This window comes from Lissotriton vulgaris, chromosome 5, assembly GCF_964263255.1.
Source record: "Lissotriton vulgaris chromosome 5, aLisVul1.2, whole genome shotgun sequence".
In the NCBI taxonomy this organism is placed as follows: domain Eukaryota; kingdom Metazoa; phylum Chordata; class Amphibia; order Caudata; family Salamandridae; genus Lissotriton; species Lissotriton vulgaris.
The window spans coordinates 550,850,845-550,878,290 of record NC_141693.1 but is presented as its reverse complement, the minus strand read 5'-3'; the positions used below and the strand labels follow the sequence as shown (position 1 = coordinate 550,878,290).

The window sequence follows — 27,446 nt, the reverse complement described above, 5'->3', positions numbered from 1 at the left end:
TCATGCCTTTCAAGGTTTTGTTGAACCTTTCTACTAGACCATTGGTCTGTGGGTGGTAAGGAGTGATGAACCGGTAGGTAACCCCACACTCCTTCCACATAGCCCGCATGTAAGCCGACACGAAGTTGGTCCCCCTGTCGGACACAACCTCCTTGGGGGAACCCACTCGGATAAAGATCCCCATCAGGGCCCTAGCCACTGTAGGTGCAGTAATGGTCCTCAGAGGAATTACCTCTGGGTACCATGTGGCGTGATCCACCAGAACCAGGATAAACCTGTGACCAGCTGAAGTTGGTGGATCCAATGGCACCACAATGTCAATGCCCACCCTTTCAAAGGGGGTGCTAACGACAGAAAGTGGTTCCAGGGGAGCTTTCAGCTTCACCCCTGTTTTCCCACTGGCTTGGCAAGACACACATGTCCGGCAGTAGATGTCGGACGCCACCTTCATCTGAGGCCAATAAACGTGGGGGACAAGCCGGGCAAAGGTCTTGTCCTGACCCAGATGTCCTGCCAAGGGTATCTCATGAGCCAGTTGTAAAAGAATGGCTCTGTAACGTTGAGGGACAACCAAGGCCCGTAACGAACCATGCACTGGTGCCTTAGGTTCACTGTAGAGGAGTCCATCCTCCCAGTAAATGTGGTAGTTCCCAGTAACGTTTCCTGCTACCTGGGCTTCGGCCTGTCGCCTCAGTCCCTCAAGGGTAGGGTACTCCTTCTGGCCCTTACAAAACTCCTCCCTGGTAGGCCCTCCTTCCACATGCCACCCAGCAGGGATATGTAGGTTCTCCAGGGAGACAACATCCCCCTCCGCGGACTCCTGGCCCACCACCGCAGGTGGCCTATCGGTCTCACGGGGCGTGGATGCCAAGGCAGACTTCTCCTGTCCCCGTATCTTTCCCTTTTTGGCAGCTGGCTGTGCCTTTGTTCTAGGCTCCAGCCCAAGCGAACTCCCCCTCCGGGTGGTCGCGGACCTTGTGCTAGCACAGGCCCAGTCAGGTGTACCCAGCATCTCAGAATGAGTCCGGTATTCCACCTCCTTCCAAGCATTGTGCTCCATATCATTCCCCAACAGACAATCAACTGGCACGGCAGGGCTTACGGCGACTCGAAGTAAACCTCTAACCCCTTCCCACTCAAATGGAACCTCGGCCACTGGGTAGTGGCCCATTCTGCCGTCAGCCATCACGGTGGGGGGGAGTACATGTGGAATCACCTGCCCTGGAGACACCAGATGACTCCTTACCATAGTCATACTGGCTCTTGTCTCTCTCAGAGCTTCCCCTCTCTGGCCATTGATGGTGACCCACTGCCCATACTTGGTAGTATTTGAGGGCACCTGGATCTTAGGAACCATCTCCCGATCTCCCAGGGACACTAAAGTGACTCCCGCCCACTCCCCCCCCCCTTATCTAAGGGCAACTCCTCCCCGAGCACTACACTAGCTACTCCCGGGGCTTTTCCTCCAGTGGGAGGGGGTGGTCTCTTTGGGCACTTGACATCACCTTTATAGTGCCCAACCCCACCACACTCATAGCAGTGGACAACCCTTGGATGCTGACTATGGTCAGGATGAGGGTTTCTTGGCGGGTTAGCCTTGGGAATGAATCCTGTTCCCTTTCCCTGGAAACTGTTTTGGGGGCCTCTTGAGAACTCCCTCTTTTTATCTCCCCCCTCTTTCATCTGGGGGACGCCCTGTCCGGTCCTTTGGGAATCCCCTCCAGTCCCCTTTGAGGACACCCGGGTACTAGCCCAGATGTCCGCCTCCTCAGCAAGCTTCCTGGGGCTGGTTAGCTTGCTGTCCACCAGGTGTTGTCGCAGCTCGGGAAAACATTTCCCGAGTAGGTGCTCTTTGAGGATAAGATCATACAACCCCTCGTAGTCCCCCACCTCGCTGCCTTGCACCCACCCCTCTAGGGCCTTCTTTGCATAGTCCAGAAAATCCACCCAATTCTGTGTGCCCAGTTTGTGGCTGTTCCTAAATTTCTGTCGGTATTTTTCTGGAGTCAGCCCAAACTTTTTTATCAGCGCCACTTTCATGGTGGGGTAGTGGGTCTGCTCTCCCTGCTCTAGGGCCAACAGTGTATCCCTTCCTGCAGGAGGCATGTATTTATACAAGCCACCCCCGGTGTTTTTTCAATATCCCATGGGCACTTAAGGAGACCTCATAGGCAGCCAGCCACTTTGCAATGTCATACCCTGTGCTGTAGCTGGCAACTACGTCCTTGGGCAAATAGGGTCTGGGTTCCCTGGTTGTAGCTTTGGGTTCTCTGCCACCAATAGGAGTACTGGGAGTCCCTATTTGCAGGGCCTTGAGTTCTAACTCTCTGAGACTTAACTCATGAGCCATCCTCTTTTCCTCCCTCTCCTTTTCCAACCTAGCTAGCTCCCACTTCAACTGTCTTTTCTCTCTCCGGTCAGCTAATTCGGCTTCGGTCAAGCTCCTTACAGAGACAATACTGCCCTCCCTGGAAAGTGTCCTAGGATCTGTTAGTAGGTTCCCCTCTTCAGGTTGGTACAGTCCATCCACTACGATGACAGTGTCCCGATCCCCCTCTTCCTCCTTCCAATCTGGGTGAGCAGCCACCCACGCTCTCAAGTTGGTTTGGAGCTCCCCCTTTTTAGCACCTCGTTTGAAAAACACCCCCATTTCTTGGCAGAATTCCCTGAGTTGTGCCGCAGTATAAGTCTCCAACTCTTCCAAATCAAATTCCATTTCGCCAACAGGGTATCAAACAGCCACTTGAAAGAATTCAAGGAAGGGTATCACGTGAGGGCTTCCTCCGCCCACCACCAGGAAAGAATTTGGAAAAGCAAAACGGTAATTAGGGAGTCCGCTAGGAGAAAACTCCAGGTGTAGGTACATGGTGCTCACTAAGCCACTGTCAAGTGGACGCAGCACAAGCTATTATCCCACCACTGAACACCAATTATGTTGGACCTAGAGTTACTAGTCTGCCCAGGGTAGCCTGGCACAAGTGGTAAGGACTATTCTCAGAGACATTTGTGTTGTGATTGCGTCACACTTTCCACAGCAACACAGTGCCCATCCACTAAAAATAACACTACACCAGGTTAGAAAAATATAGTATGCTTTATAAAAATTTCTCAAGTTATCTTATTATGTCAGTCAAAAATTGTTTAAATAGATTAAACACTTCCACATTTGATTTCCTGCATCAATAAGCATACAACATTACATTTAGTACCAGCACTGGGTTTTCTAGGGGAGAATGAATTCAGTAATTCACTTAATGCTTTAAATTTCAGGCAATACTTTTTGGGATTCAAACAAACCTTATCAAGATAAACATTCCACTTAACTTTAAAGAAGCAAGATTGCACATTACCACCGCCTGGAGACCATTCATGTATCTCTTTTCTAGTATCATTAGATTATGCTATGACACAGCAGTAGTCTGTATAATTCACCCCTGGTAAAATAAGAACAGGCATCAATTTTCATCTTAACATGCAATAGAACTGGTCATATGAATTGTTCTAGCTTCGTTTTAACTTTAGATGAAAGCCTGCAATAGTTCTAGGACAGGCGATTCTCAGTATAGTGGTCCTGTTACTCGAGCTCCCTTGGCTACACAACAGTTTTTACTAAGGTTCCAGAGATCAGACCGCCCACTTGGCCCTGAATCATTTTCTCTGGGTTTATGTCCCTCACCAGCCCCCAGATCCCTGTTTACTTGTGGCTTTAGGGCTATTAGTTTTCGTCTCAGCCGACTCAGGCAGCTGGAATTAAGTGAGCCACACCTTCAGCTCTATGGTGTAGCGTCTCCTCCCTCGCAGACAAGGCCATCTCCCACTCTGGGCCTGCGCGGGGAGAGTACGCTTTTGAGACCGGATGAAGCCGACTTTGTTTTGGCTCCACCGAACTTCAAAGCCAACACGTTGCCTCCTTGAGAGCCGCACTCCACTGGGCTTGTGCGGGGAATCAGCGGCCGCACTGCCACGCCGCCTCCTCAGTGCAGTTGTCAGGTTCCTCTTCAGACCTGCGCGTTGATAGAGACTCTTCACTGCTGCTCCGCCCCTACCACACCGCCGAGACCTTCACAGCGTCTGCGCTGCAGTCAGACGCCTCAGCGATTCTTCTCAGCGACAGGCCACAATGCCGGCGCGCCTCCAGTCCCGATTCTGTAGGACAGGCAATTCCCCACTCCAGCGGATCCTCGCATTACCCGCCCCCGAAAGGAGGGAAGGGGGGGCTACCTCGGTGCAGCGTTTCCTGTCACAGGTGAGAGGGGACAGGCTAGGGCAGGAGTGAGTTTGTGAAGGAACTGGGGGGTGGGGGAAGGTTGTCGGACTCCCACCGTGTCCCCCAGGGGTTGCCAAAGTTCTCAGTCAGCTCCTCCTCCCGATGGGGTAATTGAGCAGATCTGTCCGCTCTTTGTGAACCCCTGCAGTCTCCTGTGTTCACCCAGTGAAAGGGTCAGTCCCTCTTTTACGATGAGGACTCTCAGCCAGAGTTTTAAAGGAGATAAGTTTGGGTAAGGCCAGATCCATGGTTAGAAGGGGAGATGACAGAAATAAGGAAGCAACCCTCTAGAGAAGTCAACCCTCTCAATGTTCTAACCCCCCTTGACGCCACAGCCTGCACTCCCACCAACTCCTTGCTGAACAAAATGGCCGCCCAGGTTCTGACCTCATATACTCTAGGTCCAGTTCACCAGAAGGGGCCAGAAGGTTCTAGAGTCTCCCCAGTATAATCCTATGGCTCATGTTCCTGAGGTAAAAAAATGTGGCAGTTACAGGCCACCATTTTGTGTGTCTCTGTAGTTACTAGAGCATTTAGGCCTCAAAAAGCTATGGAATAAAGTAGCACCTAACCCCAAGGACATCACCAAAAATTCCGGTGGACTTAAAAATGACAAGGAGTAGGAGGCAAAAAGGGGACAAAATAAATAAATAAAAGGAGGGACCACCCAAAGGGCTGACAGGTCTAACACTGCACAAGCAAATAGAACGTGTGCAACACTTTCTATCGGGGCCCTGCCACATGGGCAGTCCTTTGGTGTTTGATTACATTAATGCCATTTCGCTGTTATCTTGCAGACAGACTGTGTGCCGAACCTGAAGTGGATGTATAACATCCTGTCCCGTGGGGCCTGAATTATATCTAAGAAGGGCTCTAGGTGTCTAGTCTGTTTATTTCAATATAATTCGGCTGTTAATCTACCCAGATTTGGTTTGCAGGTTTCTTCTTGATCCTCCCATTCCCAATACAAGCGTTTGAGCTCTTCTTTCCTTTGTGGCTCCTGCCTGTCCCAATACGCTTGGAGCCCCAGAGCTGCCATCATTTTTCTGATGTTGGAGATCCAGCCTATTTTACAGCCAGTGTTTCTTTGTTTCATCTCAGTGAGGGCTTCGGCATAGGGGAGAAGCTCAGGGGTCCACCTAATGCGAGCCCAAAAGAGCAGCTAGCACAACCTTGCTGTGTCACCAATCAATCGCCAGCCCATGTCAAGCATTAGAGGGGTGAGGGTGACATTTTGGTGTAACTTCACCAGGTCCCTGGAAAACTTATGCTCAGATCTGCAGAGATCATGAGCCTTATCAAATCCACATAGCTCTGCTCCATACAGTGCTGTACTAACCAATTTTGCATCATAAACCTGGAGGGCTGGGGCTACCGGTCTTCTGTGTGAGAAGCAATATTCCCTCCCAAGCATTCCAACTACTCGTTTGTACCCCATCAACATCTTTGCTAGGTGGGGCTTCCATGACAGTTAGAGAGTCAGACACCAAGATAGGCAAAGGTGCCCACCCTTTCCAGAGGTATCCCACCTAGTAGAGGGTTGCTTTTGTAAGACTTATGTGGGTTGAAGGCCATGAATGTGGTTTTTAGGGTGTTAATAGCCAACTGTACTCACAATATTGTATCCAAACCCAAATGTGGCTCCTAAAACATCCTCAACTCCTTTAGGTGGTGTATACCGCAAAATGCGGGAAGGAAGAAATTCCTTTTGTTATTTAACCCTCACACACCTTATTGGTGTCATGCTTCATCATCGAAATTCACCCTGGCTCCTAAATGTCAGGGTGGGCTCAACCGTATTTCAGGGAGTTCTTAGGAGATGTAGGCCAGGGGGACTTAAAGATAAAAATCCTACTACACAACCAGGTATCCCTTTATTATTGGGTATGTAGTGGATATTAAAGTGATAAAAAATGGGTGTTCTTGGAGGTTATGGTACTAAGTCCCTGCCAAAAGTTTTCAGCCCAAAACCCCAAAATTCTGTGGCTAAAATAGGCCACAGGCTTTCGTCGGGGCACAGCAAATATTCCCTCCCTGGTGTTGACCCAAAAAACTTTTTCTTGACCTATGTATTGGTGTTTTAAGGTACAGAAAGCTGTAGCCCTCATGACAATAATCACAATAAAATCAATGACAGTGGGGAGAATACTTATCTCCCTTCTTCTGTTAACGAAAAATTCTGCCCAACTTGAGGGAATGAAAATATCACATGGGTCATGGTGGGGTAGCCTTGTAGTCGAACGTACTCTGACTGCCCATAGTCAACCTATTTGGTGTCCTTGAGCCCCGGCATTCCTATCTTCACCTACACTTCTCTTACCCCTTCTTGTAGACAGTGGGGGATTCTCCACTGCCACCTGTGGGTTATAATGTTCATAACCAATCCCCGGGTGTCACAGAAGAGATGAAACCTGTTGAGTAGTCGCTGCAACCCTGCTGGGGTCTTAGACACTGCTGGGGTCTTAGACACCAGCAAGGTGTAGTCGGCAAACAGGAGGGTGTTACCTTGACACCCCCCAAGGTTGGCGCGTCTGCTGGATCTTCTTGCAGAAAGCTGACCACCTCATTCATCTAGAGAGAGAATAGGGTGGAATATACCAGAATCTCACCTTGGTTACTTGGAATTCAGGGGGAGATTAGAGTGAGCCCTGCACAGATGAGAACTGACCGAGGTAGACTGTGGAGAGCTTTCTCTAGATTTGGTGATTATGTGTGGTGACAGTTGCCCTCACCAAGACGCGTGGGGACAACTGTTCTGGTCAAGACATGTGGGAATGGTCACTGAAGCTGTATTGACCGCCAATCTTCTCAAAAACTAAATATGTTTTGTATTATAGCCTTATATCCCGCAGAAGCGGGCTATACCGGCTATTAAAGACCCGCTGAATCGTTAAAGGCCCGAGCCGAAGGCGAGAGACTTTAACGAAACAGCGGGACTTTAATAGCCGTATAGCCCTGCTACAAAGGGCTATAAGGCTATTAGAAAATTTTGCCACTAGAGGGCAGAATGTGCTAACAAATTAAACAAAGGGGTCTCGAAGCTCGAGGGGATATAAATCCCCTCGAACTTCGAGAAGCCTTTGTAGAACATTGAAATGTTGCTATGCAGGCCTTTACCGGCCCGTAGAAGCAAGGAGCACTCCATTGTCTGCAATGGAGCTCCCAACATTCCAATGTTCTAATTATTCATAATATTTTGTTATAAAGGAAAGGTGTAGCTTTGTAGCTTCGTGGACTGTAGAACCTCACAGAATTCTTACCTATGTCACCTGCAGCCCTGTGGGAGGATTCCATGAGACTCAGATACAAATTGGCTGGCCTGTGGGACATCAGTTTATGGGTTACCTTCCTTAATAAGCCTTTTTTACTTCCTCGCTGTGTCTCTGTGGTCATCAATATGTTGTTCCTGTCTAAAGTCACCTTCTTGAAGTTGGTAGCATGAGGGAGTCAGGTTTACTGATGTCCTGGCTGTATCTCACCAACCACATCTAAGAGCAAATGTTCAGAGCATGGGGAATCCATTGTGCTTCCTACCAGGGCCTTCGGAGTGTTGTCCAAGAGACATTGTCAATGAAGGGTTTGGGTCTTCATGTCTTCTGGAGTTCTGGCTTTTGACTCTCTTTCAACAGCTCTTGGTTAAATGCCCTCTTTTTATGTGCAGCAGAGATGTTTACACACATTTCAGCTCATTCAGATGGTGGTCCTTCCTTTAGAGTGGAGCTGGGCTTTTCTGACCTGCGATCTAGACAAAGGTTCCTGCTCTTTCTTTGTAAAGAAGCCTTGTTCCTCTTTGTAAGTTTGGTTACATCTTTTGAATCAGAATTCAAGAATCGGAAATCCTGAGTTGTTATTTATTTAAAGTTTACATTGCCTAGTGTAATGATTTATGGGACTTTGGGAACCGCAAGCCCCTCTCAGGAGCATGTGAAGCCATAATAATCTACAGGATTGGCACCCAGGAAGCCCGTGGATAAACCTGTAGGCAAGAATTGCCACTATTTGTCAGCTCCCACCACTACATGGACCTCAAGATTGGCGAACAATGGGTAGGAGAGTTGCCTGGAAATGGTGGAAAAGCAGGGTCATGCAGCACATGCTACCTATTGCTTTTGTTTCCTGATACGTTTGTCTGTAATTCAGTGAGCACTCAAATTAGGAGAAATTTAGCAAAATCAAAGCGGCACAGATAGATATTGAAAAGAAATAGAGCTAAAGACCATATAAATATTGAAAAGACATAGAGCTAAAGACCATACACTTATCAGCATTGCATAAGCAAATTCCACCCCCCCCCCAAGAAAACAACTATAATTGCTGCCTCTAGGACTAAAAAAGAGCCTGAGTGAATCCTTACACTTACAGCATAGCTACCCTTCTGTGTACACAGATATCCTTAGGCATAGATTTTGATTTTGATTGATTTTGATTTTGATTGGGATTTATAGAGCGCGTAGCTACCCTAGGGCATCCCAGCGCTAGTGACCAAGCTCCAGCAAGGTGGGGAAACATAGGAGGAGTGCTCAGGGGAAGAGCAGGGTCTTTAGTCGCTTCCTGAACCTGAGGTGGTTGTGTTCTTGCCTCAGAGAGAGTGGGAGGGAGTTCCACAGTCTAGGGGCATTGTACGAGAACAGGCGACCGCCGGTTCTGGCCTTCCTAATTCTGGGGACGTTTGCAAGGGATAGGGAGTTAGATCTTAATTGTCTACTTGACTGGTGCTGTGTCAGAAGTGGACTGAGGGAGCTATCTATGAGGCAGCAGAACACAAATAATCTTTGAAATCAGTGCCATCCATTGCGGCAAAGGGATGAACCCGGCGAGAAGATCTATCCCTCTGGTTACCAAATACCATTATAGCCATCGTCTCTATCTCCTGAAACAAAAGTAGGGAGCAGAGTTGCCCCTCAGTGTAGGGTCAGGCATCAGGTTACACACACACAGTCTTATCCTACAGGAACTAGTGAGATGGGTCACAGCACATGTTAGCGAAAGTGTTTGTTAGCAGTTAGGTTGGGTTAAGGGTTGATATGAGTATTAGCAACATTAAGGTTTGCTCATAGGGATTACTGAAGCTCATATTAGATGGTTGTGGGCTGTGGGATTGCTCTGAATCAGGGCTGGAGATAGCTAAGCAACATCTTAAGGTTTAGTCTTCAGGCTAATGTCAGGTTAGTATTAGGGTTATCCTTATTCCTTAGTACAATCTGAGACAGAGGGAGGTAAAGAAGGCTTATAGGGAGGGATAGGCTTAGGGATACTTTCAGTGACAGCTGCAGTCATTTAAAGTGGGGGATGGGAATAATACAAATTAAATAAAAAAAAGGCTTACCTTACTCTGCTGCCTGCCCCAGTGTTCCTCTGCCAAGCAGCGCAGAGAACAGGCTCCAAGACTGCCCCACCCAATCCCAACGCAGTTCTCATGCTATATCAAGCATAAGAGAAGCACCAGGATTGGCCTGAGACGGATGATCTGACGTTCGCTCAGGCACAGGGAGTCTGTGCCATTTCTCCACCAGCTATGCACTACAGCTGGGTTGGATAAACCTAAGTGCCCATGTCAGTTTGGCCGTCCTAGCTGACCTGGCCAAACCAACATGCACACTTAACAGTGCCCATCACTCCTACTCCCTCCCATGGCCCGGGCCGCCCGGGCCACCCGCCCCTAGATTGGCTCATTTAGTAAAGTACATTTATAATAAAAGTCTTGTATTAACATTTTATTTTTGCTGGCTCGCAGTAGGACGACGCGCATTTGCCATTACAGAGGAGTCACCACTGGATACTGTAGTTTTAGCATTACAGTTGGATTGAGAATTTGAAATAGCTTACACCCAGCATTAATATGAGACCTTTTCAACGCTTGAGAAAGTAAGTAGAGGAATGACTCTGAGGCTGGAACAAAGCTAACAATGTGTTCTTATTTCCTTCAGCTCTTCCTGTTCACCATGGTGAAGCTCGGCATGAACCTAGAAAAAGGGGAGAAGGAGCCAGGATCAGAGGAAGCTTTCGATAATATCCCTCTGATTGCACCTCTGGACGTCAGCCAATTACAGCAGCCATATCCAGACAAGGTAATACTATGATACCCAAAGCGGAAAAATGTAGAGTAAAAGACAGCTCAAGAGCTGAAGACATAGTAGTGTGACAAATCACACAGCTGGAAACAAGGTAGCTTAACAATCTCTAATCACAGAGGAAACATCATCAGCAAACACAACAGATGGTTATTATAAGAAACTCAAAGCAAGAAATGAGGTGAACCACAGCAGTGGAAAATAAGGAAGTTCCACACTTTCAGAAAGCAGACAAAAATAAATTTATCAAACCCCTGACACAAATAACAAGGTAATGTGACAACCCCTTATCAGAAAATAAACCACCAGGCAATAAGGTGAGGAGAGAACCAATAGAGAACAGAAATCAAAGTAAAAATAAATAGAGAGCAGACAGCTATGTCATGCATCAAGCATCATCCAATCTTTATTTCGGTCACTTGGACCCTTAAAGATGCACATCAGAAATTTAAAACATCGCAGAGTACATAATTAAAATACAAAAACATAAAAACATTCCATTTATCAATGTTCATAAAAGGTGCTAATGCCAAGTGAGAGCTGGACTGCTAAAAACCAGAAAAAATACTGTTGGCATACTTAAAAAATTTGTTTGCGATCTATTCAGGTTTGTAAATATCAATACAGTAGACTTTTAAAGTGTCGGTGCCGGCTCGGTATGCATAAGAAATACTAGTGCAAAAATAAGAATCAAACTGTAAAAGACCAAATAAAGACAAAAATAGCATACTTGGTAAAATTTGTTGCAATCCATTCAAATTTAAAAGTCAATACAGTACATTTTTAGAGTTCCGGGGCCAGCTCATTGACAGAGTTCGCCATGTAGCGAGAGCGCTTATGCCATATCGCAGTCAAAAATATGGCTACCGCAAACACAGTTGGAGGGGATAGGTCCATCTTGAGTATTCTGTGGGCTGAGATACATTGCCTACAGCCTAAATTGTTAAGAAGGGGGGCAAGCCAATACTTTCTGGGTTTATGGTACGCATTACAAAAAAACAGGACATGTATGTCGTCTTCGAGCTGATGTAGACATGCAGGGCATTGCTTGTTACAAGAGGGCTGAGACCAGTCACTTGTGAATGCTCTTAGAGGGAGGGTGCCATACCTCCACTGCAAGTATAGCTTCCTGGTTAGGGCGGGGCAGATTCCATCAAGGATCGGTTCCAAGTGGTAGGCATCTTTGAATTGAGTAATTGAGTACGTTAGAGACCCCATCCGTTCATTCCCTAGCAATTTGTTTAATTTAAATGAGTAATAAACCTTTGTTAAGTCTTTGCGAGAGATCTTACTACAAGCTATGTCATGCTGCAACTACCAGAGAGCAGTAGACAAAGAAATTCAGGAGCTCAAAATCAGGGAGCAAATGTAACACACTCATACCAATGTAATATTTCGCCTCAATAGCACTAGCAAACATAGAACCCCCCTAGAGCAGCATATGATTTAATTTGACAAGCACAGAGCCTATAACACAAGAGAAGGTGGCAACTCCCAAAGAAAAGAACAAAACGCAACGTGAAAAAGTCACTGTAATTTAAGGAATGATTTCTGTAGTTTTGTGACAACCCATGGAAGGTAGAAACCATTATAAATAGATCAAGCAACTACAATGAACAGAAAAAAGATTATATATTAACCGTCATGTCATAAAGGATAGAAGTGTGACAAGCCACATAAAGCATAAAATACAGGAATATAAACAATCCCTTGAGTGCAGAAAACATTGTACTGTAATAACAAGAACACAGATATCAAAGCTGACAGGCCCGGAGCTGATCACTTGGCATTCATGGAGCTGAAAGCTCAGTATTCTCGAAAGGTAGATTTTACCAATGAGATGTTGTCCACCAAGGGGTTCCAAGTGACCCCATAGACAATGAGAATGGCACCAGATTTTTTGTGGAGTCTCCTCAAGATGGAAAAACAAATCTAGATAGCTACCTATCTACAATAATATGTCTAGGGTCCTATGATGGCCTCCTAGGATGCTCCATCTATTGCGGGTAAGTTTCCTAGCAGATCCATCAAAAATATTTCTGTCCCTCAAAAAATATAGGGGCATATTGCCTACGAACAGCGATACTTAGCGCTAAGTAGGGACAGCAGCCAAATTATTATCGCCGCGCTTCACCGATTTTTATGGCTGAGATTACTTGCTATTAGCAAGGTTTATCTCAAAAACAATAAAAATCAGGCGAAATGCGTGAATATCGCTGACAATACAGCGGTATTCACGCATTAGCATGAAACAGCTCTTAGCCATGTTATCCACCTCCCATTGGATAACATGGCTAAGAACTGGTAGTAGCAGGCGTTAGCTTTTGGAGATATTCGCACTTAGCACAAATATTTCCATCGCTTCGTCTTTGTAGGTAATAGGCGAAAGCGATGTTAGCGACATTTTGGCACGCCCACTTTGCATATCATTAGCGATAATTATCGCTGACAGGCAAAGCGGGCACCAAAATGCTCGCTATCGCCTACAAGCTGTCGCTAACTGGTGTTAGCGACAGCTTGGTAATTGGGCGATAAAATTATCCCCGCTTTAGCGGGAAAAAGTCCCGCTAAAGCGGCGATAAGGCCCTTGGTAATATGCCCCATAGTGTCACGGTACCCATATCAACACATCTCTGCATTTCGCTCAGAACCTCTGCCCTTGAAATCTAAGTGCTGAGGGGTTAAATAATTCAATTGTTCAGGACTTTGTTAGTTGTTCTCCCACAGGTGTAACCTCACTCAAGTTTATGATATATTCAAACATATCCCGCATCATTCCTGTCAACCCAAAACCCTGTAGTGTTCTTCTAGACAGAGTACTCCTGTTTGCAGTGGCATAACGCAAAATGAAGAGGCCTCCCTGGAAAATATGATGAGGGGCCCCTCAGCCTAATGTATCTCACATCTATTCATTGGCCTTCTGTCCAGTGGTGTGGAATGGTTGGAGGTCCCCCAGCACCGCAGGGGCTTGAGGGGCTTTCGTTACGCCACAGCCTCTTTACTATCAGAAAGTGGAGAGCATGTACCTTAGTTGACAATATCACTGCTACTCAGAGCCCTGCCGAACATGGCTCCGATTTGTTATCCACCATAGGTCTTGTCTGGTCCTCAGGAAACAGGGAAAATGAAGGGCTGTAAATACATGTTACCACTCCTCGTGGTACTACAAACACACAGGAGGTAGTAAGAGAGAACCCAGACCAGTCAGCCCGCTGCTCCCCCCGTATCTGTGTTAATTCTATGGGGGGACATGCGTCGTCATCCTCATACACTCGTCTACACCTCCACTGAGACCACTGCCCCCCTGCAGACTCAGAGAGGCAGAGGAGCAGAAATGTTGTCTTTGTAACTCTTTTCAGTGCTGTTATGTCACTACAGTGAAAAAGCTAATTTGAACCACAGCAGTGAATGCCGGAAGCAGTATACATTAAGAACTTCCTAAATAATGAGTATACGTCAAAATAATGTGCCAACTCATGGAGCAGACATCAAGTAACGTCGAAATCCCAAAATGCAAAGCAAAGTAACATGTCAACCCCTAGAACAAAAAGCAAAGAAACATAACAAACCCTCAGTATAAATCAAGGTAGTAGGACAACCACAGATCAGAAAACAAGGTAACATGGCAAGCCCAGGACCACAAAAATATAAAGAAGTGAACCCAGAGTGCAGGAGCAAGACAGCCATAGGCTTACAAAACAAGGTAGCCTGAAAATATAAGAGCAATACATGTATATGAAATCTATAAGAGAAAAAAATTACTTTAACATCACCAGACAGCAGAAAACCAGATATTGGGACAACCTTTAGTCAGAAAGATGATAGTTTAAAATCAAGTACAATTGTTAAGCACATGACAAATATTAGTTATATGCGAACATTGCAATTATTCAGGTTATTCTCGATAAATATGTGACACGAAGAAAACAGACGGTCTATATGGCTTTTATAGATTATTCGACCGCATTCGATCGTGTCGATCGACCTACTTTATGGAGTAAACTGAGGGGTTTTGGAATCAATGAACATCTGCTACAGGTAATAATAAGCCTCCACACAACAACGTGGTGTCAAGTCCAAATGGGGGGCGAAAAAGGTTTAACGAAAGTAATAAATACAGAGAACGGTCTTAAACAGGGATGTTTACTAGCCCCTATGTTATTTTCGCTTTACCTCAGTGACCTGCCAAAGCAGCTACAGCAGGGCTCAAACCTGCCTCCAAAAATAAACAATCAAAGTATCCATTTGTTGCTCTATGCAGACGACATAGTTATGTTCAATCTTACACCATTCGGTTTGCAAAATTCTCTTGACACTTTGTATCTATATTCAAATAAAAATTTCTTACTTCCTAATGTAAAGAAAACAAAAATTGTAGCATTTTCTGGAAGGAAAAAAAACGTCAAATACAATTGGAGGCTGGGAGATGAAAAGATCGATGAAGAAACAGAATATACATATCTCGGCAGGATTCTTTCAAATAATCTAACAAACACAAAGCATATAGATAAATTAACAAAGAAATCTGATCTACACGCCGGAGCACTCTCGCGACTCTATAGTGCCACGGGGAGCAGGCACTTTTCCTCATTACTGAAAATATATAAAGTGAAAATCCATGCGGTCCTCTCTTATGCTACAGAATATATACCTTTAAAGCAATGGGGCTTCATGGATCGACAAGAGGGGAAAATACTGAAAAGAATGATGAAGTTCCCAGCTGCTACACCAGTACAGGTTCTAAGGTTAGAATTTGGAATAACAAGTGCTTACGCCACGGCTGTGGCCAACATTATTAGGTGGGCCTACAATCTCCTCCATGCAAAGGAGGGGACACTCAGGTTTTTACTACAAAAGGAAACCTTTGATACAGAAGCAACTAAACAAACTTTCTCAGGGAATATGTCAGCTGCATTTCAAATGGCTGAAATTACTACAGAAATATTACTTACCTGGTCTGTATCACAACTAAAACTTTTTCTTAAATGTTTTACACCAAGGTTGAGTTTTGACCTGGACTACGCGCATATCAGAAAACTAAAAACTTTTAAACCATATACTGAACTCATAGAATATAAACATATCCAGCCTTATATTTTGTTTTCCCTAACTCATAGTGTAAGGAGGGTGATCTTGATGTTACGATTAGGGATCCTACCTGTCCAATCTCATACATCTAAATGGTCGGCTGGGGAAACTAACCATCTTTGCTCGTTATGTCAAGGAGGCGAGCAGATTGTGGAGCATTTATTATTTGTCTGCCCAAACTCTAAAGTTGTAGTAGCTCGTGCTTCATATATTGACCCTATTTACCGAACCTGCAGGCTAACAAAGGAAAAAGAACTATTAGCAGTGGGCAAAATGCCTCCGAACGAATTTGTCTGTTATAATTTGTATACATTTTTTAAAACTATGTTGCTTTTATATTAATTTGTGATGTATACTTTTGTGGTCCTCTGTTGAGTACCAAAACAAATAAAAACTTTTGACTTTGACTTTGATATTGGGACAACCTTTAGACAGAAAGATGATAGTTTAAAATCAAGTACAATTGTTAAGCACATGACAAATATTAGTTATATGTGAATATTGCAGTTTAAACATTACAAAAATCTTTCCTGAATTGTAATGTTTTCAAAAGCTTCAAGGTGATAATTGCTCATCTTCATGTGCATTTTCTAATATAATAAATGTAAATTGCTTTCATTCTTCGTTTAATGCTATGCGAGAAGATAGTATATGATCAGGAGATTCTATGAGGCATATTTACAAGCCCCTATCGCCACTGGAACTTTTATGATGTTCCTGTGGCGATAAACCCTTTGCCTTATTTACAAGGCGGCATTAAGCAAGGCTTACCTTCCTGAACATAAACACTCATTTTAAAATGATGATTTCCAACTTCTATGTGTGCTACATAGGAGTTACAAATCACCATTAGTGATTGTTCATGCGCAGGAAGGGACACCTTCCTGCATATAAACAATCATTCCCCCCAACGCAAACACCCTTGCACTAAGGTGCAAGGGTGCCTGAGTTGGTGCTAGGCAGCTAGATTTAGTGCCAACGCTAGGGAAAACGTAAGGGTGTGCCACATTTTTGTGAATACAGCGCATCCCTGAATTTTCAGAATGACGGAGAGTGGCGTTAGCAATGTTTGCTTAACGTCCTGCTTCGCCAATCCCTTGTAAATATGCCCCTATGTCTCTTGCATAACTTAGATGATTCAGAAAAGGGGGTGGTGATGAACAGAGTGTCTGAATTAAGCAGACCACTCTTACCCAGTCCAAAGATCAGGGCTTGATCCATCACCGTTATTTATCTCACTGCACCATCCCAGCTCAGAACCTGGCCATATGCAAATCAGTCTGTCCCTGGCCCAGTGCATCATGGGAACAGGGCAGACTAAACTACCAAGCCAATTCTTCACCAGAAAGGAGACAAGCTACCGGGGACCGGTTTCTGGCATTTCAGCCGTCTTCGGCCCGGCTTACTTGAATCCTGATGGTGCAGTGAGAAAGGGACTCATGTCTGAGTATACCCTGCCACACCTATAGTGGCCAAAAATGATTCAGAAAAGGGGGTGGTGATGAACAGAGTGTCTGAATTAAGCAGACCACTCTTACCCAGTCCAAAGATCAGGGCTTGATCCATCACCGTTATTTATCTCACTGCACCATCCCAGCTCAGAACCTGGCCATATGCAAATCAGTCTGTCCCTGGCCCAGTGCATCATGGGAACAGGGCAGACTAAACTACCAAGCCAATTCTTCACCAGAAAGGAGACAAGCTACCGGGGACCGGTTTCTGGCATTTCAGCCGTCTTCGGCCCGGCTTGCTTGAATCCTGATGGTGCAGTGAGAAAGGGACTCATGTCTGAGTATACCCTGCCACACCTATAGTGGCCAAAAATGAATCAGAAAAGGGGGTGGTGATGAACAGAGTGTCTGAATTAAGCAGACCACTCTTACCCAGTCCAAAGATCAGGGCTTGATCCATCACCGTTATTTATCTCACTGCACCATCCCAGCTCAGAACCTGGCCATATGCAAATCAGTCTGTCCCTGGCCCAGTGCATCATGGGAACAGGGCAGACTAAACTACCAAGCCAATTCTTCACCAGAAAGGAGACAAGCTACCGGGGACCGGTTTCTGGCATTTCAGCCGTCTTCGGCCCGGCTTGCTTGAATCCTGATGGTGCAGTGAGAAAGGGACTCATGTCTGAGTATTCCCTGCCACACCTATAGTGGCCAAAAATGATTCAGAAAAGGGGGTGGTGATGAACAGAGTGTCTGAATTAAGCAGACCACTCTTACCCAGTCCAAAGATCAGGGCTTGATCCATCACCGTTATTTATCTCACTGCACCATCCCAGCTCAGAATCTGGCCATATGCAAATCAGTCCGTCCCTGGCCCAGTGCATCATGGGAACTGGGCAGACTAAACTACCTAAATGGAGCATGCCCTGATCTTTGGACTGGGTAAGAGTGGTCTGCTTAATTCAGACACTCTGTTCATCACCACCCCCTTTTCTGAATCTTGCATAACTTAGGGCACTTCTGAATGACCCTTTTAGTATACCGAGAGCCCAACCATCTGCATAAAAAGAAACGGATTCATGCGAAGCAACATAAAAGGGTCTTTAGTTCATGATCTAGGGACAAAAAATAATAGGATGGCATTATGTTATGCTTCACAATAAAGAAAAAAACATGAAAAGTACTCAAAATCAAAAACCTCATATCTTCATGAGTAGAACACAATAATGCTGTTTTAAATATAAAAGAAGCTTTAAAGTGTGAGCAGTTTTCTTATAATGGCCACAAACCACAGCACTTGGCCCTTGATATTTTCACCTTTAGTCCGGGGATATTTTACAACGCTTTTCTATAAACTGAAAGCAGATTTGTTTACATTTGCCCTTAACACACTTTCCAAAAATGACAGATCACTAGAGTACTCTTGCTGCAGTAGAGTGCAGCGCTATTACAAGCATATGGTTTGAAAAGTTATAGAATTTAGAAGGCCGAGAGGCCCATGTGATAGCCATCCTTCCACTTTATCTACCTTTCTCAGCCTTGTTATAGACTCACATAGAGCCCGTACAGAAAAAATATCAGCACGTTTGCCTTATACACCATTAGAACAATGGAATGTTGGGAGCTCCCTTGAAAAGAATGGCGTGCTCCGACAGAGTCGGCTCCTGCACTAGGGCGGAGGAGCGTCGCCCCACTATTTTCTCAAAGCTCAAAGTGCGAGAAGCAGAAACTTAAAATGGTAATAACTACCATTTTAGGTTTCTGCTTCTCGCACTACTAGAAAGCAGAAGGGTTTGGTTGGGGGATCTGCTCTAGGGCAGGGGAGGAGTGGCTTGCCCACTACTGAAGGCGCTGACTGTTTGGACGGCCCTCTGGGGCCACCCAATCCAGTCATGCACACTCTGCCATTTCTCTATGTAGGCTGCAGTGCAGCCTACATGAAGAAAATTGAAAAAAACACAGTTGATGGACAGAATGCAGAACAATGTCTGACAAGTTTCAAGTTTTTTCAAGTTTAATGTTTATTGCTTGATTAATTAAAATCATCACAAACCCCCCACTACATAAAATAAATGAATTGCATCTACACAGGCAGCTAGGATTGTCATTATGCGAGCGTTCGTATTATGTCCGTGCTATGTCTGCCATACAATTCAAGTGTATAAAATGCTATTTTTATAAAATCATACTAAAACTGTATTAAGATCAAGTTACAGCAAAGAAACAAAATTTCATGAGCCTCCAAGTGAGAGTGTGGAGAGGTGTTACATACATTTAAGTTTGGACATCGTCCGCTTGCGATAGGCAGCTGTTTACCAATTTCATATACTTGACTCCTCGGCAAGCCAGACTGCATGACAAACCCTCCAGCCAGCCTATCACTTCTTGTCTGCTAGAGCGAATGTTCAGGTTGATTAAAATCGCCTTTAGGTACTGTCTCCTTTGGCTTAACATGGCTGGGCAGGCACACAACAAATGGGTCAGGGTTTCCTTTTGGTATCCGCATAAGCGACAACCTTCGGACTCAAAACGTGTCACCCAAGAGGGGGATAAATCCTTAGATACGTGCACCCCCATCCTGTACTTTAAGAAGCACATCTTTAAGTGGGAACTAAAGAGGGGGGATAAGTAGGCTTGTGGCTTTGTAGTCCTATATGATTTCATAATTGTCCATCCGTGCCGCCTCTTTGTGAGCACCGATTTATCTTCCAACAAAGATTTCTTTTTGCTCGCGACATTCACAGTTTTATTAAAAGACAATCGATCCATCTTTTTCTCCCATGCTGGTTGAAGTTCCAAAGTGGCCAGAGATGCACTCAGGAAACTCCCCCAAGAGTTTGGAATTTCTTGCTCGTTCTGAGACCTAAATTTGTCCCAGCAAAGTCTGTTTAGAGTGTCTACTCGGATTGCCGGAGAGTGTGGCAGAATTTAATGAAGTTACTCATTGCCCTGAAGCCCAAAATCCAGTCTTACCTGGGCAGGCGAGGCGCATTTTGGTAAATCAAAAACCGATTTGTAGATTTTTGACTGCAGTTCGTTCTGAAAATGTGAATCTTTTCCACACCAGGGGACGAGGCCGTAGGACACACTTGGTTGGATTTGGGCAGCCATAACTTTTAACAGATGTGAATAGTTTGGGCAGTCCAGTTTTCTGCGCAAGGATCTGTAAGCATAGATCAAGGACTAAGTCTTTGCTCTAAGGGCCAGTTTGTGCTCTTTGTGACTTGTGCCCTGCCCAATTATTACGCCCAGATATCTGTATGAGTTTTTTTCTTCCACGTGAGCCCCGTTAACTCTCCATTTAAACTTTAATTTCCTACTGTCCACCAAGCGGACGAATTTTGTTTTATATTTGTTTATCTCTAGCTGTTCCGAGTCCAAGTAGGATGCCAGGTTATTTATAGATCTTTGTAGCCCCACTGGGGTTTGGCTTAGCAAGACTATATTGTCTGCATATTGGAGGATTGGGACGGGCTCGTTTGCCCGTTTCGGGGGGTGGCAGTCTGGGTTTTCAAAGTGTCGGCCAATATCCGATAAATACAGATTGAAAAGGCTTGGGGCCAAGACACAGCCTTGCTTAATACCACTTTGTGTAAGAATACTTCCAGTGGCGCTCAACTCATTTCCCAACTTGACTCTTGTCCAGGTGTCAGTGTACAAGTTTTTGATGGCAGTGAGGAGTATGTTTGGTAGGCCCCATCTTTTGAGTTTGCTCCTTAAATGATTTCGGCTGACTCTGTCAAATGCTGATTTAATATCCACGAAACAGGCAAAGAGGTGAACTTTCCTTCTTTGCGCCTGTTCTGTCAGGAGGACTAGGGTTGCAAGATTCGATTGAGTACCCATGCCTTGCCTGAATCCTGTTTGACATTTGGGGATAATGTTTTTTCCTCCATTCAGCCCTGCAGATGGTTCAATAGACACGAGGCATATAATTTTGCTTCCACGTCAATCAACAAGATTAGTCTATAGTTCCCTGGCTTGCCGTGGTCTCCCTTTTCAGCCTGGATAGCTTGACTCCAGTGATGTGGAGAGCCTGAGACTCACGTCTGAGCAGACCCAGCCCACTCGGGATGAAAATTGCAAAAAACACAGTTGATGGACAGAATGCAGAACAATGTCTTACATTCACCCCAGTACAAAGATCTGGGCCTAAATCCGTCTTTCCTAGACCGGAATCAAGCATCCAAGGACCGGTTTCTGGCTATCAGCCTTCTTCAGCCTGGATAGCTTGACTCCAGTGATGTGGAGAGCCTTGGACTCACGTCTGAGCAAACATGGAGAAAATGGCCTCCCCATAGGCACCTGGCTGGGCTCAGTCCCGACCAATCACAACGCTGCCATTGAATCGTTTTGATTGGCTATGGGGAGGGGAGGGAGGCTGCCTGCTTCCTGTTCCTGCGGGAGGCAGGACAGCAGGAGAGCAGGTCAGGAGAAGAGACGGCACAGGTCCAAGGAAGGTAAGTTTATTTTATTTTTTAAATGAATCACCCCCCTGTGTAACCCCCCAACACACGAGTTATGCCGGCCATGACTGTGTTCCTGGCTTCTAATGGCAGGTAGAAGCTCAGAACTCCAAAATTCCAATGTTTGTTCACAGCTGTAGCTGTGAACAAAAGGCCTCACGGAGTCTCTCGGGCTCCATAAAGCCTTTGTTTTGCAAATTAGAGCTTTCTGCCCTCTAGGGAATGTTCTAATAGCCCCAGATCACTCCATAGCAGGCACTACCAGTCATTAAAGGCCCTCTACCTTGTTACAGGTCCCCGCCTTCTGCTCGGGCCTTTAACGTTGGAGGGGCCTTTAATGGCCGGTAGAGCCTGCTATGGTAGGCTCTAAGGCTATATTTATAAGAGTTGCAGACGTTGAAGTACCAACTTCTGGGCATCCGTCCTATGATAGTTTTCATCATGGCCTTTTAAAGTGGTGGCTGTGTTTTCCAGATTATTCATTGTATGGCCCAGGGCAGGCGCGTACACAGGCCCCTGCAGCCCCCACGGTGCAGGGGGCCCCCACGCTCAAGGGGCCCCCTCACTATCAGAGGAGGGAGGCGTCTGCGGTGTGCCTGCAAGTTAGCCTCATCCGTCTTCACAAATAAAATGGTGCTCCAGCACGCACAGCCTCCCCAAGCTCCCATAAATTAAACTGTGAGCACACGCCATGGTGACTGCCTCTAAGCCTCAGAATCTTCCCTCTCTTTCAGTCTCGCTCCTCAGTGAAGACCAAGACCTCAAGAAATGGGTATTACCCTCTCTTTCCTCCATTCGTTTATTTGCCCCCCAGTGAAATGGATCCAAAAAAGAAAAACAAATTTTCCTGGAAACGTCTTTTTCTGACACAAGTGCAGCCTCGGGGTGGAGAGAAATAAACCATTCCAAATGTGAAAATAAATGACTAATTAAAGCAAGGCAGGGTGGTTGCAAGGTAGCCAGATTGATTTATGTACACCTAAACACATTAGCGCCACTTTACAGTGTTCGCCAGTGAAGTGTTTTCTCCTCTCTCTTTGAACAACAATGTTTTCCCTGTGTGCTAAAGTGTACCTTGCCTGGAGGTACTGAAATACCTGCTTGATGGGTGAATTGGTAAACAAATGTGTACAGCGACTGTGTGTTTACGAATGTGGTCTTTTTAAACCATACTGCCTATGTTTTTAAAGAATTTAAGTAATGGGCACTGAAACGGGTCCTGTAGTCATGGCCTTACCTTTTCATGCAAAAGCACTCACTAATTTCAGAATAATGAGTGTAAAAGGAAAAAGGTAACTATGTTGTTCCTGCTTACATTTCACATGCTTTACTTAATCTTGCATTGCGTAGGAGTGTTTGCTTTTTCTAGGATGTTGTTAATTTTTTTTAGGCAGCATATTGCTCTTGGCTAGTGCGTAATTAGAATTGAGTCACATCCAAGTGTTTATAGCGGGTCAGTGCAGTGCATGTTTCTCTAAGTGGGGCGGTATGGTGTTCAATGGGGGAGAAGATGTGGCGCTATGGTCAGAGCTGCTGAAGTGGAACTGGTGAACCAGGTTCAGCTTTCATGAGCAGTCCATCAGACCATTTCCCCTGAGGGAGCACATTCCCATGCTAGACCTTAGAAGGCCCAGCAAGATCTTAAATGCCCTGGAGTCTTAGCACCAGCAGGTGGACCCTAGCAGCGGCAAGTGCTGATTAACATTGAAGGCCTGTCCACCACTATCCATTAAGTTCACCTCCAGTCTTGAGGACAGACCTATGAAGCAGCACACCATAGAGTGGCAGTGACTCTGTGTTTGAGGTCACAGGACCCTTGAGCAGAGTGGCTCTAGGGCAGTGCAACCGCACCGTGCGCTAACTTCAGGTGGGGGTGTTGTGTTTGTAAGTATAATATGGTTTTAAAAGCATTCCCGGTCTCCAACATTTTTGGACAACAATAAAAATGTCTTGATAACTCCAGTGATTAATGTTCTTAGTAGAGAGAGATGATGTTTTGTCTAGTGGGAGGTTGGACTCATGAAAAGAAATGGCAGAGGTGTAATTTCCATGCTGCTAAGAACATGTGCCATGCAGATCACAAAGTGCACATAATGTGAATAGGTCAGTGGGTCACTGCTTTTGTCAGAGAGACCCTATTGATAATATAATCCTAACATAGAACCTTGAGCTATTAACTGTCATGTAAGAGATGCATGCAAAGTCCAAAGAAAAATTATAGCGTTATGTTTTTTCCCCAGTCTTCGATTATCCTAATGTTGCAAAAAAGGGTTCATTTGGGTAGAAATCAATTCTGATTATTAAAGAGAACCCTCAACCATGGTATTATGTTTTTAATTCTGAGTGTGTGTTTCTGCAGACCAATCACTATTAAACTATGCTGCCTACTAGTATGGTTGTCATGTGACTCCTACACCTTGTAGTCCTTTGTCTTATGTAACATTTCCTACACAGTGATTTACACACATATGAATGTTTGTCACTGTGTAATTTGTGTGATGTAAAGTGCTCTGACACCCTACACTGGTATTAGTGGTGCTGTCAATTTTCTGATACTTTATCATTTTGAAATTTTTACACATGCTAACAATCTCTGCAAAGATTTTTCCTTATTAGTACTAGTGGAACATACAACTGCAGCAATGAGAAAGGTGACCAGTCAACCTTTTGCAAAGGGTCCTCCACTTTACAGCAGTACAAGTCACTTTTTTAGTAACTTTTGATGTGTTTGAGCTATAAACAATGTATTAGTTAAAATCGTCAGATTATGCAGCAGATGATGTATTATGTGGCAAATATGGCAAAGCCATAGTTATGTGGAAAACATTTGCAAACTATGATATATTGCCTTTCATTTTATTTATTTATTTATTTATAAAGTTTTATATAGCGCAAACAAGATGTTTGAACTGTTCTTGTTGAAAAAGGGATGACAGATACTCCATGGCTGGGAGATAAATGGCTTGTGATTCCACTTTTACGAATGTTTGGGACATTCTGTGATTGGAAACGTATCCCACTTTGTGAATGTATTTTTTGTCAATAACACATATTTAACCTTAAATAAACATGTGTATCTGTTGGTTAAATTAAATAATATAATAAGCTGTAACAGGTTAGTGAAATGGGAAACAAATACTAAAAATTGGGATATTTTGCTCTTTCTGCCACACCTCTCACTCCGCCCACTGACCCAATCCATTGGTTATTCCCGCCCTCTGATTCTCCTCCCACAGTTCTCCTACTTTTTTCCCCCCCACTTCAACCACTGCCTGGCACTGACATGCATTAGAGACAACTGTGGGCTTTTACCACTGTGTCTCTTAGAGAATGACACCTCAGGTCCATACACGGGGGCTAAACACAGAACGTTTCTGGGTTCTCCGCACAACGAGTTTGCTATTTGATGCCAGACTTCTGCAGCTTGTGTTGAGGAAATGAAACATCCCCTTGTGCTTGTATAAAACATAGCTGCCAAGTGGCATTGACACCATGTCATGTCCATTCATAGCTTTTATCCAACAACTCTTTGCATGCTGGAATGTTTAACCCCTTACTTAGATGGCCACAGCACAACTCCCAGAATGCAAGGCACTGTTGGCTTAAATTCCAGGCCTGGCTGGCGTTGTCACACATGACGATAGAGCAATTTGGAGGCAATGCTGAATCTGTAATTTAAAAGGCATGTCTATACTCTTAGTAAATTTTAAATACCGCCAGTGTTGACACACTGAGGTCTGAGACCTCTGTTAGTTATGAAGTAAGGCCCAGTCTGGTGGTTCTGGTAATTCCTTGTGAGGGAAGCTGCTGGACTTGTTTTTACCATGCACTTTAAAAGTATTTTTGCCTTGATGCAAGAAGAAAATCTGATTGTTTTACAAAACATGCTCGATTTTTGTATATTGATAGACTGGTGATTGCTTTATTTTGCACTTTGAAAGTATTTGCACTTTTTCTTTTGCTTTACCAACTACAGTTTGTATAGATTGTCATTAGGTACTTGCTGATATGGTTTGCTTTTATTCTACATGCAGTGTTATTTATCGTGTTGCTTGCACTTGTCTGTAATATGTGTACCTTAAATCTTGTATTTAGCATTGTTTACACTACAGAAATGATCAATTAAAATAGACTAACATCTGCATCAATGTTCTGAAGTATCCAGTTTTCTTCCTCAGCCTTGTTTGCCTGCCTGTTTTGCAGTGCTTACTAATAAGACATTATGATTGTAATTGCTTCCTCAGTTCACATTATTATCATGCACAACCCTTGACAGTCACTAGTGTGTGGCATGCAGATAATTCACCAGTCTGTTTCTCTTGACTTTCACAGGATACTGAGTTATAGCTTGTGCACTTCTCATGTATATTGTCAGTCAAGTTTTTATGTAATTGCAGGTTTGGGTTGGCCTTTCAAAGTTTCAAGGTATTGTCAATTCTATTTCAGACCCTTCATAGTTGTTCTTTGTTCTTCGGCCATAGGCAGCTCCTGAGAAAATAGGATCACCCCTTGGCATTGTTCTGATTGCTGCCTCAGTTAAATAATCTGCCTTTGACAATATTGTTACAAGTGGCATAGCTTGTATGTTAAGAGTGTTTCCCACTTTCTCATTAGAACCTAGAGAAAGACAATATAGACGCATTTCATTTAAATGTTGGAGGTTTCAAATCAAAATATGCTAGATTTCTGGGTGGTAGGGCAAAGTAGTAGATGGTGGGCCACGCCGCCTGGGGAGGGGGGCCACCTCCATGTGCTTTGCAGGGGGGCCCCCTCAAGTTTCGTTACGCCACTGGCCCAGGGCGATGTGCTCTTTGACTAGTTCAACTCTTTAAACTTATTACACCAATTGGATTTTCTGTTGAAGCTGCCAAACCACATAACTTTGCTTCTCTGGTGGTTTACTGTTATGATTATTGTGCAAATACAGCTTCATATGATCAGTAATATTTGCAGTGTCACCATAATATGGATGAGCAAAATTAACTCATTAACGTGGACAGGAAGGTGGCCTGGAGCCGAAGATGGTGGACGTGTAGCTCTAGAGCTCCGTCCGTAGTCCTCCACACAAGCGAATTATCCTGATTCCCCCACCTGCAACCCACCTGATTGCTGTACCTGAGGCCCCCGGAGGTGTCCTGCTGGAAGCGGAGCGGTGTTTCTCTACTCTGCCCGCTCTGCTGGCGCGCTGATACGGCTGCTCCGGCCGCGGCCTGCTGCTCGTGGTGAAGCCCCGGGCTCAAGTGGGCAATCTCCCCGGCCTCCCCATAGCCGCTGGCGCGGTCCGATCGGGACTCCGCGCCGGAACACAGAGGCGGACACCAGCGGCAGACACCGCCATTGAAGAAGCGCCCTGCTCCTACAGCGACCCTGCGGCCTCCCTCTCCGCTGCGGAGCCCTGCCCGGCCACCCTGCTGGGGGACCTGTGGAGCGAGCGGAGGCTTTCCCTGACCGACTGGCCGGCTCGCCACCAGCCTACACAGTGAGCGAGCCGCCTGTTATCTGCTGCGCTGACCGGGACTGTGGGGCGGGCGGCGCCAGGCTCCTGACACCGGCGCTACTAACCGGGCTTGCTCCGGACCTCCCCGGGCACTGCAGGCCTCACACGCAGTATCATCGGCGCCATCTTGTCTTCGGGTCCCGGACGGACAGTGTCCCCGGCCCTGCGCTGAGACATCTCCCTGGCCCACACACTTGCCGACCGGCGGAACTGCGACAGGGATCTCACGCGGAGTGACGCACTGTTGGGGTCAGTGTGCCCGGCAGCAAACAGCAGACAGTGGACAGCAGACCCTGGATATCCAGACAGCCGGCCCCAGCCAGTGGTAAGGGGTGAGACACGTGCGCTGCGGACCTGTCACCACGCGCTAGCCCAGACTTCTCAAGTGCTCCTGCGTGAGGCCGACTCACTTGACATTTGCAACAGACGGTCTTTCTCCCTTCATCTGTCCTCTTGGGAGCTAAGGTCACTACTGCCCATGGGGCCCCCCGGTGGAAGCCGCCTATCCCGATACCGACGCCACGGACAGAGATTCCACGCACTCCCTGCCAAACGCTGGGTCTACACTACTACCACCCTTGACCACCACACCCTGATCCTGCGGTG

At 45.5% G+C, this 27,446-nt stretch overlaps 1 protein-coding gene across 2 annotated transcripts in view; it reads left to right on the top strand.

The window, feature by feature from the left end:
* The window catches only part of LOC147711222 (neuronal vesicle trafficking-associated protein 1-like), a 107,450-nt gene that overhangs the window by 22,708 nt on the left and 57,296 nt on the right, over positions 1 to 27,446 (top strand). For both annotated transcript variants that reach the window (XM_086922008.1, XM_086922007.1), the window contains exon 2: positions 10,195 to 10,335. In XM_086922008.1, the coding sequence (XP_086778134.1) occupies positions 10,210 to 10,335 (126 nt within the window). In that variant the 5' untranslated portion in view covers positions 10,195 to 10,209. The remainder of the gene's footprint in view (positions 1 to 10,194; positions 10,336 to 27,446) is intronic.